Source organism: Rhinolophus sinicus, linkage group LG06 (assembly GCF_036562045.2).
Source record: "Rhinolophus sinicus isolate RSC01 linkage group LG06, ASM3656204v1, whole genome shotgun sequence".
NCBI classification, from domain to species: domain Eukaryota; kingdom Metazoa; phylum Chordata; class Mammalia; order Chiroptera; family Rhinolophidae; genus Rhinolophus; species Rhinolophus sinicus.
In genome coordinates, this window is record NC_133756.1 from 163,609,413 (window position 1) to 163,625,816 (window position 16,404).

General features: G+C 50.7%; 1 protein-coding gene across 7 annotated transcripts in view; it reads left to right on the forward strand.

The window, feature by feature from the left end:
* Positions 1-16,404, forward strand: part of PPFIA1 (PTPRF interacting protein alpha 1) — an 83,556-nt gene that overhangs the window by 39,053 nt on the left and 28,099 nt on the right. For 4 of the 7 annotated variants that reach the window (XM_074336869.1, XM_074336871.1, XM_074336873.1 and 1 more), the window contains 9 exons: positions 452-586; positions 1,622-1,696; positions 2,013-2,096; positions 3,101-3,232; positions 4,549-4,611; positions 5,667-5,746; positions 8,430-8,565; positions 12,239-12,462; positions 14,526-14,757. In XM_074336869.1, coding sequence (XP_074192970.1) covers positions 452-586; positions 1,622-1,696; positions 2,013-2,096; positions 3,101-3,232; positions 4,549-4,611; positions 5,667-5,746; positions 8,430-8,565; positions 12,239-12,462; positions 14,526-14,757 — 1,161 coding nt within the window. The remainder of the gene's footprint in view (positions 1-451; positions 587-1,621; positions 1,697-2,012; positions 2,097-3,100; positions 3,233-4,548; positions 4,612-5,666; positions 5,747-8,429; positions 8,566-12,238; positions 12,463-14,525; positions 14,758-16,404) is intronic. The other 3 variants (XM_074336872.1, XM_074336874.1, XM_074336875.1) reach the window with 1 other exon arrangement.

Here is a 16,404-nt window from a genome sequence, read left to right on the forward strand (position 1 = left end):
CTGGAGTGGCATTTGATGAGGCACACTCTTGGAGGGTCAGTTTTTCAGAGGAGATGGGAGCCGTGGTGTGGCTCCCTTCTGTGAGGATGGGTCTGATTCCCTTTAAGAAGGGTTAGTGCTGACCCCTTCTTTCCTGAACTTGTCGATAAGAATGAGTCAGTTCCTACAGAAAATGGATTTTCTCTAATGTATAGGAACTTTTCTTTGGAAGACTTCTTTAAAGATATTTAGGAAAAGCAAACACTTTGGCAGGAGGTGTTTTGCACATTGACATCAGGCCCAAGAAATTGGGTGTGTCCTCACAGGGAGAAAAGTGTCGCTGGGAGCTGCCACCTGAACAGCAGTGCTTCCCGCGGAACTCATTTCAGTGTCTGCATGAAGATTTTGTTCTAATTTATTAAAAACAGAAATAGCTGGATTTGCTACAGTTGATGCTGTGCTCTCTTCACAGACTGAGGATAAAAACCGGCAGCTACAAGAACGGCTAGAGCTGGCGGAGCAGAAGTTGCAGCAGACTCTGCGGAAAGCGGAGACACTCCCTGAGGTGGAGGCTGAGCTGGCCCAGAGGGTGGCGGCGCTCTCCAAGGTGCTGCCCTGGGTCCCCTCGGGCAACGCATGGGGTTGTGGTGGTGGTGGTGGTGGTGGTGGTGGTTTGTTTGTGATCCTTGTTCTTGTGTCTGCTCGCCTAAGTCTATGAAATAGCTCAGCCTTCTTTTTAATGTCATTCTGTTTGAGATTGGTGCACTCTTTAAATGTCAGGCATTACCCTCTTTGTTGTCCCTAAATTAATTTTCCTCCAGTATGTCAGATCTGTTCTGTTTGTCCCCAGTGTGCTTGATCTAAGAGTCACTGCTTCTTACTGTGTTTCCCCAAAAATAAGACTGGATCTTACATTAAGTTTTGCTCCAAAAGGCACATTAGGGCTTATGTTCAGGGGCTGTCATCCTGAAAAATCATGCTAGGGCTAATTTTCTGGTTAGGTCTTATTTTCGGGGAAACACGGTAGAGTTAAGTCAGCAACTCAAAGCAAAAACTAGAAGCTTTATGTAAAAGAAGGATAGAGTTTTTCTCAAATAGGAAAAGACCATTCTCTTCTCAAGACAAGCAAAGTAAATTCGTAATAAACAGATTTTAAAGTAATTTATTCATTCACTTATTTAAAAAAATATTGCTTGGACATGTGCAAGACACAGTGCCGGCCTCCCTGTGCCCCCCGTGCAGCGGCGGCCTGCAGGTGACCAGGCGTTTCAGAATAATTGGGACTGGCTGGTCTGCACGGGAGGTGGTACACAGCCACAGCCAGCCCTCCTGGGCTTAGCAGCGGCAGCCCTGCAGTGCCAGTCGGCGCCAGCCGGACAAAGGAGCATGCCCCGGGCCGGGGAGCCCCTAGGGGCACCTCTGCCACTTGACCTGGCTGAGATCAGTGCGCCTAGGGCAGGGACAGGCCGCTCTCGTGCAGGCTGACGTTGGTCGGTCAGATGGTGCAGCTGTCCGACCTTCCTTAGAGCTGGCTCGTTGCTGACAGCAGTGACAGAGCCTCTCGTCTTCCGTCGTGATCTGCGTTTAAAGTCTCGGTTTCTTTTCTCCCTGGCATCTCTCCTGTCCCTGGTTGGCCTTGTAGTCTGACCTTTTGTCTTCTGGAAGCTCTGCTGCTAAGGAAGCTAAACTGTGCGAGCTCACTTCCCAGCTTAGGAAGGTAGACCGCGCCCATGGCTGTCGTGCGCTTGCCGCTTCCCGCTCTCCGTGGACTGAGGATGGGGGACATGGGAAGACACGGACACCGGGCACGGGGCGGGGCAAGCACACTCGCACCAAGCTCATCACCCGCACCAGCCATGCCCCAGACCACCCACACGAGAGTGCGTGCGCCCCAGGCCACGGAGGACGTTGGCCGTGTGACCTGCGTGGCTGGAAGTGGCCCCGCGAGCATGTGGTGCATGTCCTACCCGGCAGTGCGCATGCGCTCCGCGGGCGTGCGTCGGCGGCTGAACTTACACTGTGTTTGCTGACAGGCGGAGGAGAGACATGGCAACATTGAGGAGAGGCTACGCCAAATGGAGGCGCAGCTGGAGGAGAAGAATCAGGAACTGCAGCGGGTATGTGACCTCGAGCTGGGACCTCGATTCTGAGTGCTTTCTGTTTAATCCTTACGCCATGAAAAAAGGGGGGCTCTGGCACCCACACTTTACAGGTGAGGAGACCGAAGTGCAAGGATGACTGCAGTGCCCAGTCCCACGGCGGATCCTTGTGCGCTCGCTCCTCCTGCCTGGGCTGCAGCGCGCGTCTCCGCCCGGCCACGCTGCCCTCCGCCCAGGAGGAGCCCCGAGCACTGCCCACCACGCCCACCATCGCAGGCTGGGCTCAGGCCACCCCTCCTGACGGGTGTGGCTGCCTGATCGCCCTGCCTGTCCCCTCCACTTGTCTTTTGTGTTCCTGCAGGATTGGGGACGAAAACAAGCTTTTTAATCCATGAAATTAATGGTAGTTTTGTAAAACATAGACTTACCAACTTTGTTTCTACATTTTAAAATGACTTGAGGTAATTATTTGTAACTTTTTAATACAAATTTTCATTACAAAAACTCAAGGGATGTAGGCGTATAAAGAAAAACAGGCGAAAGCCTCTGTTTCCACCGGTTTTTTTTCCCGAAGTGAACTTTTTTACCTTTTGCTTTGTAGATTAAATTCTTCCTCCCACTGCCCGAATCCAGACCCAAGCTCCTATTGACACGTGGGGAAATTCCTCCGCCAGCATGTAGATAAGCTGATCCCCATAAAAATACGCTCTTTTCTGCATGTAAGGCTGCCTCCTGGGTCCGCCTGCCTGTTACTGATGGGCGACGTTCCTGCGGCCACATCAGTGTCCCTCTGAACAGAAGCAGTGGGACCTTCCCATTAGCGAGCTCGTTGAGACGTGTCCCAGCGTTTCCCTGTGCCCGTGTCCATCCTGGTAACCGTGCAGAGTCCACTGTGAGGGCAGTGGGAGGCACGACCTCGGGAATGCCAGCACGTGCCACTCCCGGCACTCGCCCTTGGCACTTGGGAAGTGATTCCCATGCCTTTGCTTGAAGCTGCTAAGGTTTTGTTTCTCTTATTTTAGGCAAGGCAGAGAGAAAAAATGAATGAAGAACACAATAAACGGTTGTCAGACACTGTTGACAAGCTTCTTTCAGAATCTAACGAGAGGCTTCAGCTTCACCTTAAGGAGAGGATGGCTGCCCTAGAAGATAAGGTGGGGGTCCCCACGCCACTGACGCTTCCCCCCCGCTGACAGACGCGTGGGGACCAGTGTTCGGCAGTACTTAACCGTTAGAAAGAACATAAAGTATCCTTTAAAGTGGGAGAATACAGCTGTTAGCCACTCACTGAATTGCCTTACCGTTTGTCATGCCCTGCACAGTTCATGTACACAGAAAATTATTTATCCTTCTTATTCTCTAGAACAGGAGTCAGTAAACTGTTCCCTAAAGGAGCAGGTAGTAAATGTTGATGACTGAAATAATGTCATGCTAATTAATAATGAACACAAAGCAGCCGTAGACAATATGTAAATGAATCGGTGTGGCTGCGTTCAGTAACATTATATTTGCTGCGAGAGGCCGTGGGCCAAGTTTGGCCCACAGGCCCTCATTTGCCAGTCCCTGCACTAGAATCCTTTTGGGGGCCAACCCTCATCACCCCTTTGTTGGTCTTGCATTGGAAGTTAATTTCTGTCTCATTTATAAACATAACATCATAGGAGTCTGGTGGAATAGAGAGGATGTAATCAACTGAAAACAAACAGCTTCACATTCCATCTCCTGCCTTCTCTCTTTTCCTTTGGTTTGGAAAACGTCTCAGCCCAGACTTGTGCTCCTGTCATCATGGAATATTCTAGGTGTAACCAGAGAGCAGAGGTGGCCTAGAATCTGTATCAGAGAAGCTCGAATGGGGCCAGTGGGGTTCAGATTCGATAAGACCCGGCCTCACGTCACCAGTGTGCCTCGAGAGGAGGCCCAGAGCCTTCCCTGAGGTGTTACCTGGGGTCATGCTCGTTGAGGGAGACCAGTTGCCACTATGATTTATATGAGACGTTTACACAATGCCCATTATGAGATGCATTATTAAGAGACCAACCACATAGCTCAGTTATCTCACGTCATCCTGGATCAGTGGGCCAACCTAAGGTAGGAAGGAATATTTTTATCTGAGATTTGAATTATGCATTTGAAACTTGTGTCAGGTTTCCCCGTGACCAGTGAATTGCAGGAGCTAGTACAAACCAGTTTAACTGATTAAAACGAACTTACACCATGAACTTGACATAACCTAACATTTTGAAAATCGATCAGAGAAGAAAATTTAGTATGTACAAATTATTATTACAAGTTATTCTGGCCTCATCGTCAGCATTTCCCTCTGGGAGTGTGGTACTGCCCATTAGTACGTTCATATGGTCCATTCCTTTTCTGAGGTGTACTTTTTAGTTTAAACAGAAACGTAGCCACATGGTATTACATGGAATGTCTTCAAGAGTCAACACTAAAGGACTATCTGTATCTTTTTCAGAATTCTCTATTACGAGAAGTTGAAAATGCAAAAAAGCAGTTAGAAGAAACTCAACATGATAAGGTATTTAAACCTCTGAATCATTTGGAAACGCGTTCCGAGCTGAATCGAGTGGAGTTCGTCGTTACTGTAATCACTAGAGATGCAGGGCAGACGCTGCGTTAGCCTTTCCTTACGCCTAGGCCGCGGCTGTAGGATTTCTAGCACTCCTGTGGATTTGGAGCGTGGCGGTGTGTGTGGTTCAGAGTTGTGATTCCTTTCTGGGTTCGTTTGAAATCTGAAACACTGACGAACCTTTCATGTAGTACAATTCTGTCCAACAGAAAGAGAATGTGAGCCATGTAGGCAATCTAAAATTTTCTAGTAGCCACGTTTTAAACAGTAAAAAGAAACAGGTGCATTTAACTTTAACCCAATGCAGTCAGAATGTTACTTTGTCGTGTAATTCATATAAAAATTAATGAGCTACTTTACAGTCTTTTTCTCATTCTAAGTCTTTGAAATCCACTGTGAGTTCTCCAGTCTCAGCACATCCCACTGTGGAGCGGCCCCCTTTGGGGTGCTCCGTAGCCGCATGTGGCCAGCGGCTCCTGTGTGGGACAGCGTGGACCCCCAGCTTTCTGGGTGACTTTAAAAGCGCTTGTCAGTCTTACTGTTGCTGTGCTCTGGACAGAGTGAGGTGGAGCATACAGACGATACAGATACCTTCCGATACTCTGTGTGTGTGTGTGTGTGTGTGTGTGTGTGTGTGTGTGCGCTGCATGTGAGACAAACGGGGAGAGCTGGGCAGGGGAAAGGGAGCGTCGTTCACACACACACTCCCCCCCCAAAAAAAAAGCTCTGCTTCCCTTTACAGTTATCAGTTAGTGGCTTGGTGTTTCTCCTCTGAAAGCTTCTGTGACTGAGATGTGTCTTTACGATTAGGGCTTCTAAAGTTAGTTTGCAGCTCTGAGTGTTTCTGTTTAGGACTCCTGGAGAAAACTGTCTCAGAATTGAAATGTTTGATATGTATAACTGCTAATTTAACCCACTGTGGTGAGGTTCAACACTTGAGCACACTTGATGCAAATAATTCTAAATCATGAGATAGCTGCACTGTGTCATTTGCTGTTTTGTAGGATCAGCTCGTACTAAACATCGAAGCTTTGAGGGCTGAGCTGGACCAGATGAGGCTAAGAGGTGCTTCCCTTCATCACGGGTACGATATTCACCAATGACCGATCCATCTCGGCACCTGGCGTGTGTGCACAGGGCATGTCCTTGGCCTGTGGGCAGTGTCACTGGACAGAGCTCGTGGTCCGGCCCCAGGGCGCTTGGAGCTTACTAGCAGGCGAGCGGCAGAGGATGTCACTCCAGAGGTCAGGTTTGGTGCCTCCGGCAGTGGGAGTCATGTCAGTGACAGAACCCAAACACAGGAGGACGTTTGGAAGGTGGGCTGATCAGGTCATGGCTGGGTGTGTTCACTGAGGGATTGGCCGTGTGGGGAGGAGGACGGAGCCCAAGGCACCGGGTGACGCACCGTGTACCTGGGAGTGACAGCCACGTCTACAGGACACTGGGGTCACCAAGGGGGCGACTGCACCGCAGGGATGGGAGGGAGTCCCTGAAATCCGTGTGTTCAGTGCAGTACTTACCCTTTTTTATATTTCTTAAGAGACTCTGAAGCTTAATGACATGGAGTCATTTTAAAATCTATTGAAACCTGACTGAGCTGGCTGCTGTGGGGGTGAACCCCCCGGCTTTGAATGACTGCCCAGCATCCGGGTTTTCTTCTTACTCATCGTTATAGAGCAGTCATTCCCGTTAAGGCGTTTAAAATCTTCTTTTGATTCTTTTTGGCAACTGGTCATCAAGTGGGAGTTAAACTTCAGCAGAAGTTATTTCCTGGTTAACTGGCGATGCCGACATTCGTGAGGCTGCAGGAAACAGACTCCTGCTGGAAATAGCATTTAGGAGGAAGCTCAGAGCCTGTGCATTTGCGAACTTAGGGCACCAGGGAGGTCTGGGGATCTTAGGGCTGTCCCTACTGGACCTACTTCTAGAAAACGAGAGATCAGCGAAGATGGGCACAGCGATGCAGATCCAGGACTTTCCCTGTCTCCGGAACCACTGGGGTAGGACTTCATGGAAGAGCGTATTATGCTTCCAGAGAGGGACACAGGAGGCAAATCAGGACAAAGATCATTGATTTGCCCATTAAGGTCATCGAAGGTGAAAGGCCAGTGTAATCAGTGTGGCAGAGGCAGGCCCCCTGCTAAGGGATTAAAGAAGATGAGATGTGGGTTTGATTTGCCGGTAAATGGAGGAAGGAGCAGCGGACACAGTGTATATTACTCTCTGGGGAGTTTGAGTGAGGAAGGGAGCCGAGCCGGTGCGGGATCCAGTCCTGGCCAAGGTCACACATGGCTGTGTGGTCCGGAGACAGTGGGCAGGAGAGGCAGGGCACGGAGGACGGGGTTTGCTTCAAGGAGCAATGAGATCTAGAGGTCTCCTGTCAGGGGGCCTAGAAGAGCAGTTGTGAGGAGTCAGAGTGGGCGTGGGCTGAGGCGTCGGGTGGGGAGGCGTGAAAAGCAGCCGGCCGAGTAGCTCAGTTTACTTGGCGTGACTTCACAGTGCAGTCAGTCAGCTTGGTTTTCTGATCTTCTCCAGCAAAAAAGATAGCCCAGCTTGAGGAGTGGAAGCCAAGCTGATGGACGGGCTTCCATAAATAGATTGGGCATATAGTACAGGAAAGGGCCGTGGGTCTGGAAATGACTGGCTGCAGAGTGGCAGTGGGTTTGGGAGGAAAGCAAGCCTGGAAAGGTATCAGAATTAGGAGGCACTTGTGGACTGCAGAGACTCCATGAAGCTCCAACATGACGTGCAGGAGGTGCTGTATGTGTAGCTTTCATCTGCTTTTGAAATGCGTCATCGCCCCAAAGCCACTGCTACACGTCCGGCTGAAACAGACTGAGCAGTGTCTTCAGGAATAAGGGGATAGAGGAAGTACAACGACAGGGAAATTCCAGACTGGGATATTTTATAAACTAGTAATAAAATCGTATGCAGCGCTTCAAAACGCCATTTCTCTAATGACTGCACAGGTGAGTGAACCAGAAGTAGGTGAGGCGGCGTGTCACACTGGCCCTGTGTGCAGAGGTGTGGACAAGCAGGAGGAGACCCTCTAACTGTTACCAGATGCGTGGGTTTTGTCGCCCCAGATCTTAAGGACTTCTGAAAATGAAGGCAGCCACCCTTGTTTCCCAGAGAGCAGGGACCTGTTAGATTACAGTGTGGGGTGTGCCCACAGCTAAGGCGGGTCCCCTGCAGGGCCTTTCATGAGGTGAACTGCTAACGGCTCACTGCGGCGTCTCCGTCATGGGTGCTCAGGCCCCGACCACGTGTTCTGTGGACTTCAGCCAGGGCGTCTGTCTGTCAGCCTGCGTGCACGCAGATCTGCGCGTTTGCTGTTCAGAAACATGAAAGCAAGCTGCCAGATCCGTTTCTGTAAGCTCCAGCTGTGGTTGAAGGGCTCCTGCAACCTCAGATGGGGGGGCGTGAGGACCAGGCACACGGGGAAATACAGCAGGTGAAGGCCGGAAGTGACATGTCGGTGTGCGTCCCAGTCAGCCAAGGAGGCCTCCACCTGAGGGAGGGAGAGTTCTGAGATGGTCCCAGGCGGCTGGACTCCATCTCCTCTTCATGTCTGTAGCGTCCGCTTTGGTTTTCCTCCTGGTGGGGCTGGAGCAATAAATGTTGGTGGGGAGTGGAAGACGTGCCCTCCGTGGTGACCTTTGTCTGTGAAATGATTTATTTCCCAAGTGGACTCGTTCTGGCTTGACTAACAAAGTTAGTTCACTTTTCTTCTAATAACGACCTTTTTTTTTTTTTTCATGTTTCAGCCGACCCCACTTGGGCAGTGTCCCGGATTTCAGGTTCCCCGTGGCCGACGGTCCCACAGATTCCTACAGCAGCAGTGCCGTGTTACGGCGCCCCCAGAAAGGCCGCCTGGCAGCGCTGCGAGATGAGCCCTCCAAGGCAAGGGCCTCCCTGTCTCCCCTTGCCTCCCTGACCCCCCTGCCTCCCTGACACCCCTGCCTCCCTGACCCCCCTGCCTCCCTGACCCCCCTGCCTCCCTGACCCCCCTGCCTCCCGGCCTCCCTGGCCGGCACCTGCCCCCACCCCTGTGTGCTGTAGGCTGTGCCACTGGTTTGGATGAAAGTGCTGATACTTCACTCTCTCTCTCTCTCTCTCTCCGCCTCCCATTTTCCTTCCTCTGGCTAAGCGTTTACTTTTAGAGTGTACTTTTCTTCAAAGTTTTTAAAGAATGGAAATTCTGATAAAATGTGACCTCTTAAACACAGCTCAGTGCTAACGAGTACAGCTTTGAAGTAGTAATTAAGCGGAAGTGAGGGCGGCCCGGTGGCTCAGGTGGTTGGAGCCCCGTGCTCTTAATGCTGAGGTCACTGGTTCGATTCCCATGTGGACCAGTGAGCTGCGCCCTCTACAGCTAAGACTGTGAACAACAGCTCTCCCTGGAGCTGGGCTGCTGTGAGCAGCCAGAGGTTGGAGTGAGCTGCCGAGGGCTGCTGTGTGCTGCCTTGAGTGGCCAGTGGCCAGTGTGAATGGCCGCCAGCCATTGTGAGTGGGCAGCAGCCATCGTGAGTGACCGGCAGCCGGCGAGAGCTGCCATGAGTTGCTGTGAGTGGCCGACCGACGACCAGCGACAGACTGCCTCAGCCTGGGGAGCGCAAGGCTCATAATCCCAGCATGGGCCAGGGAGCTGTGTGCTACACAACTAGACTGAGAAACAATGGCTTGTACTGGAGTAGGGGGAAGGGAAGGCAAAAGAAATTGGGCGGGGGGGGGGGTAAGTGAATACAGGTGCAGTTGACCATGACCAAGACAGGTGTGAACTGTGCAGGTCCACATATACGTGGGAGTTTTCAGCTTGTGGACAGACGACGACGTGAACTTATGGTAGCAATGAATACGCACAGGGCCGTAAGTGGATTTTCTCTTCCTTCTGATTTTCTTAATGACATTTTCTTTTCTCTAGCCTACTTACAACATACAGGATATGTGCTAATCGACAGTTCGTGTTATAGTAAGGCTTCTGGTCAACAGTAGAGTAGTAGTGGTTAAGTCAGAAGTCATGTCGACGTTTGACTTCTCAGACGTCCCTAACCCCGTGTCGCTCAAGGATCAGCAGCATTCATCTTTCAGTGAGAAGAATTCACACTTGGCAGTTTAAGTACCATCATACTTTTGTCTATTTAACAGCATGTGTTTTTATATACACTTCTATATCCTGAGCCCCTGTGTTCATTGAACAACTAGTTTGGGCCAGGCGTCATTAAACCCTCAGGGTTACAGCAGTAAATAAAAAGCAGACAGAATGCCTGTACCCCCGGTGCACACATCGCAGTGAGTAAAAAGTAAAATATGGTATGTGTGTTAATTATCTATTGCTATGGCAACACATTACTATCACGCTTAATGGCTTGATGACGGACATGACTACTTCACAGTTGTGTGACCGCAGGAGCCAGGAGCCTGTCGGCAGGGTGATTCTGCCTCGATGCCTCCTGGGCTGCAGCCCTCGGAAGGCTCAGCTGGCCGGAGGGTGCAGTGGCCGGAGGGTACGCGGCCGGCTCACTCACCGGGCAGTGGGCTGGAGGGCTCAGTTCCTTTCGTGTGAGTGTCTTCATGACATGGGGGCAGCTACCCTCAGAACTCATTCTGAGAGAGCAAGGAGAGAGCCCCGGAGCCTGTGATGCCCGAGTCTTGGACACTGCACCCCTTCACATCCACGTGTGCTACCTCGTAGGGTGAATCATTAACTCGTGCCCCACCCACGGCGGGTGGGAGGAATTAGCCTCCACCTCTCCAAGGGAGGAGGAGTGGAGAATTCATGGACATAGTTTAAACCACCACAGTATGTCAGGTGGTAACAAGCAGGGAAAGGAAATCGGGGGTACCCGGCGTTGGAGCATGACGAGGGGAATAATAATTTTAAATAGGGTGACCAGTGAGGTGTCACCAGGAGGTGACATTTGAGCAAACACCTGGAGGAGGGAAGAGAAGTAGCCGTTTGGAGCCGCACGGTCATGTCAGCAGGTTGCTCCAGTGGGTAGAGTGGGAGAGACGAGTGGGTAGAGAGGACTGCGACGTCTGCTGCAGCAGCTGAAGGATGGGGTCTGTCTCCTGAGATGGGGACACTGCGGCAGGGGACACGGTGCTGGGCCGTGGTGGTGGTCAGGTTGGCAGGCCTGTCAGACAGCCAAGGGCACGTGGCAGATAGACGCTGGGTGTTCCAGCTTGGAACGAAGACAGAGGTGTCAGCTAGAGAGAAAGACTTGAGGTCGTGAGCACACAGGTGGTATGTAAGGCAGGGGACAAGACGAAGTCACCAAGTGGGTGCCTGTTGATAGAGGAGGTGATAGAGCCATGGGGCACTGCAGTTTTCCAGGGGTGGAGATTGACAAGGGACAGCAGGAGCCCGAGGAGTGAGGTCGGCGGGGACCTGGAGGGTGGGGCGTGGAGCCAAGTGAGCCGGCCGGTCAGTGGGCCAGACCAGGTGAAGGTCAAGGACGGTGGTGCTGCTGGAGGGACGACTGTGCAGAGCCTGCTGGCAGCATGTTTGACACACTGGGAGGAAGGGACATGGAAACAATAGAGGCAGCTCCTTGGAGAACTTGGACTCTAATTGGGAACAGAAATGCAGTGGTAGCTGGAAGGAGACGTGGCGTAAAGATTTGTGGTTGCTCTTGTAGTGTTTTAAGGAGGGAGAAGGGAGAAAGCGTTCTTAGGTGATGGGAATGAACCAGTGGAAAGTGGATTATCCCAAGGGGGAGGAATGGTAGGCGATCCTGGAGTAAGCCGCAGGGGTGAGCCTTAGGTGGGGCTGGCAGGGGACACCAGTGCTCAGGCGTCTAGAAGGGCTCCCTCCTGGCTCTTATGGTGCATCAGTGAGCTGGGAGGCAGGACCCTCGCTGGGGTGGGGGTGGGGCATGAAATGAGCACACAGGAGGGACCCCCGAGCCCCCAACACGCACACAATTACACATGGTGTGCTTCCCGCGTTCCCAGAAGGCTTTGACTCAGCGTCGAGGCGCCTTTCTCCGTGAGCAGCACTCCCCAGAAAACGTGGTTACTCCCTGGCACTGAGGGGACCCCTCAGAAGGGCCTGCCAGCCCGCCTTTGGCTCTGCTGCCCCTTCTTGCTTCTCTGTGTGCTTGTTGCCATCAGCTGTAGACATGGGAGCTTGGGCCGTCCAGTGACGCGGGTTGTGTGTTGCTTAGAACACAGGACGTGTGACGCCCCTCAGGTGAGCCCAACTGCTCTGAGCTGAGGGAGGAATTCTTTCTCTCCCCATCAGCATGGCTGGTTGTGGTGTGACTGTAGTGCCTTAATGTTCCGTTTGCGTCTCTGACTCGGCCGTATACCCATGGTGCGTGATGTCATAGAAATGCCTCACATCACGCTGAGACGTGGCTGTCACGGGGCCGTCTGACAGATGTGTCTCCTTCTGTTTCTGAAATGCTGCTCGCTTAATGGATGCCAGCAGCTTATACACATGACCCCTTTTTCCAAATTCTTTGGGCTTCCATTTAACAGTTTTGTAACCTTCTGATAGGTTTCTTTTACGTCGCTGTAACGAGGGCTGTTCTTTTCCGGCTCTGCTGAAACACGGTTTTCTTGTTTATAGGTACAGACTCTTAATGAGCAGGATTGGGAACGGGCCCAGCAAGCCAGTGTCCTGGCAAACGTGGCACAAGCATTTGAGAGTGATGTCGACGTGTCTGATGGCGAGGATGACCGGGACACTCTCTTCAGCTCAGCTGCTCTGTTGTCCCCCAGTGGGCAGGCCGATGCCCAGACGCTGGCCATGATGCTTCAGGAGCAGCTGGACGCCATAAACAAAGAGATCAGGTACGCGTGATGATACACGCACCGGAGACGGGAGTGCCTCTGGGGAACTGTATGCTACTCAGAAACATCTGGAACACATATGACGAATGTTTCCTAAATGTTCTACAGTAGTAACTTACTTTAAGAACTTGAAGCTCTGCAGTTGCCCTTGGTTATAATATTGGGTCAGCCAGGGCATTCTCTCCACAACTGTGGTCTCGGCACGTTGGTGGAAGGTACTGTGAAAGGGTGACAGGCATTCCATCCCCTCCCCAGAGAGCAGAGGACACAGCTGGAGAGCTCTGCTGACAGCTCAACTGTGCCCACCTGTGCCACTGCCTGGAGCAGACGGGGCTTCCAGCAGCAAAGCGGCTGGGCTGCAGAGAGCTGAGAATGCATTGGAGTGCGTCTCCCTAATCCGGGGTGCAGAGGAGAGGTGTGCGTGGGCTGGCACTCTGAGAGGCAGGGAAAGGTCCACCAGCACCCCCCTCCCCTGGCCGCACGCTTGGGAGTAAGAAGCCCAGGATTCCAGTGACTTACTAGGCGAGGTGTCAGCTCAGCCCATGGGCAAGCAAGGGTGAGTGTCAGTGGGCAGTTGAGGGAGGGCCCCTTGTCACCCCCCTGCCAGCCTGAGTGTCCCCCAGCCCTGACCCCCAGAGTGGGCATCCCCCAGCCCTGAAGAGAACCAGTGTGTGGCCTTGGGAGCCTCACGTTTTCCGGTGTGTCACACGGCCGCCTGGACGGAAAAGCTGAGGTTTTATGGCTGGACAACAACTGGTCACACTTGTATTTTGCTGAATTAAATTATCCCTCAGGTGGAGGTTGGTTCATTGTAGGACCGTGAGTGGGTAAAGGATGTGTGTTTGAATCTTTTTTGCCTCATCAGCATTTTCAGGGTGTTTTCTTTAGAAACCTCAGCAACTATGGTGTAAATTTACAAAACGATGGGCCCGCTGTAGGGTGGAATCCAAAGAATTGTCCAGGTGGTGACTAGCGGGGACCCCAGGCCCTCCCGGTACCACCCCTCGCCTGAGGCCACTGAAGGCCATCCACGTGCCAGTGACCCCCGTGGGTCCCCGGTGGGTCCCGGTAGAGCTGCTGCCCAAATCTTATGCTTGTAAAGTTACCACAGGCAGGAGGGAAAGAAAGGTTGGAATCTACATCGAAAAGAGCTGAGGCTTTGAAGTAAGAGGAAGTTGTGCTGCCTACCTTTTTGACTTTATAAGCTGACTTTTCATGAGCCGTGTTTAATCACGGAAGCGCTCCGAGACACTGTCTTTCCCCTCATCGTGGGAAATGAGGAAGGATTCCATCCGTCAGCTTCTCTCCCTCGCAGGGTATTGTTAGGTACAAGTGGTTTTTCTTCATGCGACAAGTCGACCTGATACAAATGGTACATTCTATCCACTGAATCAATGACAAAGAAATACTTTCAGGGGATGTAAGTGGAACTTTAATTAGAAAGGTTACTACAAGGGTCCTGTATGTGAACATTAGAATAATTATTTGCATAGTCACAAACTAAAACTGCTCCTTAAGGGAGAAGGGCATTAATCCTGCATTCCAGCTGACACGAAGCCAGGACTTCAGATGAGGCTGGGAGAGGATTCCATCAACTGATAACTTCCGTTCGAATTCATCCTTAAAAAAAAAATCAGCTCAACATTCTCATCTAGCCTAGAGACCTAAGTGTTCAGGGGCTCCTAATTGCTTTGTGGATTGCTTTGTAGTGTCCAAGTTCCCGGTTTCCAGTTGAAAAAAGTGGCAGAGAAGTGTGCAGCTTTGCTGTAAGAATGGGGGGCGTAAGGGCTGAGGAAGCCCATCGGAATTACAGTGCCACTAAGGAAAATCGGACACGAGTTATCAGACGCAACTCTGTAAGACTCAGTGGAAGATTTCCTTCATGTTGTTCTAAAATTGAGCAGATTGAAAAACTGAAAAACAGAACATTTTTGCCGAAGTGTTCATTGTTGCAGCAACCACTGCTGGAGTGTACTTACTGTAATACAGAATGCTGCACAGACTTTCTATCCAAAAACGGTAACGTGTCTGCTGGTCAAGTCAAGGGGCCTTGTTCATTGCAGGTTGATACAGGAAGAAAAGGAGAGCACGGAGCAGCGGGCCGAGGAGATTGAGAGTCGCGTCGGCAGCGGAAGCTTAGACAACCTTGGTCGTTTTAGATCAATGAGCTCCATCCCCCCGTACCCTGCTTCCTCGCTCGCTGGCTCCTCCCCCCCTAACAGCGGGCGGTCCACCCCACGAAGGATCCCACACAGTCCAGCCCGGGAAGTGGACAGACTAGGTATCATGACTCTAGTAAGTACTGGCCTTTGCTCCCTGCCAACCCCCTCCCCCATCACACCCAAGTTAAGTCCCGAACTGGACGAATGTGCTTTTTGTTCTTTTATCCCTAAGAAATCAGGGACTTTGCTTTGCGTTTGTTCAGCTTAGAGGTTCAAGATTTTGAAAACCAGCGAGTATTTAATCATTCAACAATAGCCCAGTGGCAAGTTAATTTTAATATTTGGAGGACCAGTTTAGCATGTCATCATGAATTCATCAGAAGCTTTTGCTTGTGTAACTTTGGGCACAGGCAGCTAGAAGGGGAAGTGTTTTCATTTCCTAGGAATAGACGGTTTAACGAAAGGAAGTGTAGGGAGCCTTCCTAGCACATCGAAAAATGTGCAGTCCGTGCCGTTGTCCTTTACGCTGTGGATGCCTAGCTGGAGCGTTTAGGGCCAGCATCACACAGCAAAACAACGAAAGCTAGACCGGGCCACCTCGTCTCACACTCTGTGGCCTGCTCAGCACAGCTCTGCATGTGAAACCAGGATTACGTCGCTTGAAAGCCAAGTTCTTTGTGGCTTCCTAGGGAAGCATCTGGAAATGCAGTGACACAGTGTGCAGCTCTGAAGAATGTTTTATAACTTGCTCATGGATTTAGTTTAGGTTTTAGGAGAGCATTGCTTCACACACACTGAAAACATTCTGCTTTTTAATTGTACTTGTGTTATAATTTTTCCTGTTACCATCCATTTTCATTTTTACTTGCATCGTTAGCCAGCATGTAATTAAATCAACTGTGAATCATCTTAGTGGCAGATGGTCCATTTGTAAGTAAGTGGTAACTGGTCCATTTTGAAGTATTTGATGTACTCTTTTTATAATGCACATCGTTAGCTAATACCTAGTATTTTGAACTATTTTATTTGTGGTGTCATGCTTATTTCCTTTCAGAGGATTTGTGAAAAACAGTTCTGTATATCTTCCCCTTGTTTTTGTAATTCTGCATGCTGGCTGCATGCTGCTTCCTCATTTGGTTTTGATTTCCTGTGTCATCCTTTTGTTTGTTTAGTTACTGTGACTCCAGACCTCAGCTCCCCCAGTCTGTAGTTTATCCGTCCAGCTGCCCTCCCCTCTCCACCCACATTTCACACCCCTCCACAGCATGCTCAGGTAACAGCCTCAGTGCTGTCTGCAGTGTGTGTGCGCGCGCACGTGCCATCACCGCTCAGTGGGGTTTCTGCTCTAGCTTCATTTCTCATCGAATAGCGATACTTTTAGCTGTCACTGTATCGTTGATGTGGATACAGGCATGCTGTAGATGGATCGGAGTGGTTTTACTCAAAACGATGTAGGATGTGTATGATTCCTAATGAAGTGCTTCTTGCATAAAGAAGTAATCCGCTCAGTGTAGAATTAATGACATCTTGACACAGACAATATGCCTTCAGTTCTGGTGTTTATATTCAAAACCATAAATCTCATCAACTTACTGAGCATGCGTAATTAATGCCTTTAATAGACTATTTTAATTAAAATACCACGTGAGTTATGGAATGTAAAGATTCCACCTGCTATCGTGTGGGCTTTTATTTGTTTAAAACAATTTTAAATTACAGTTGACATCCAGCCTTGTTTTATATTCGTCTCAGGTGTACTGCTACTTTAATTCTTACATAT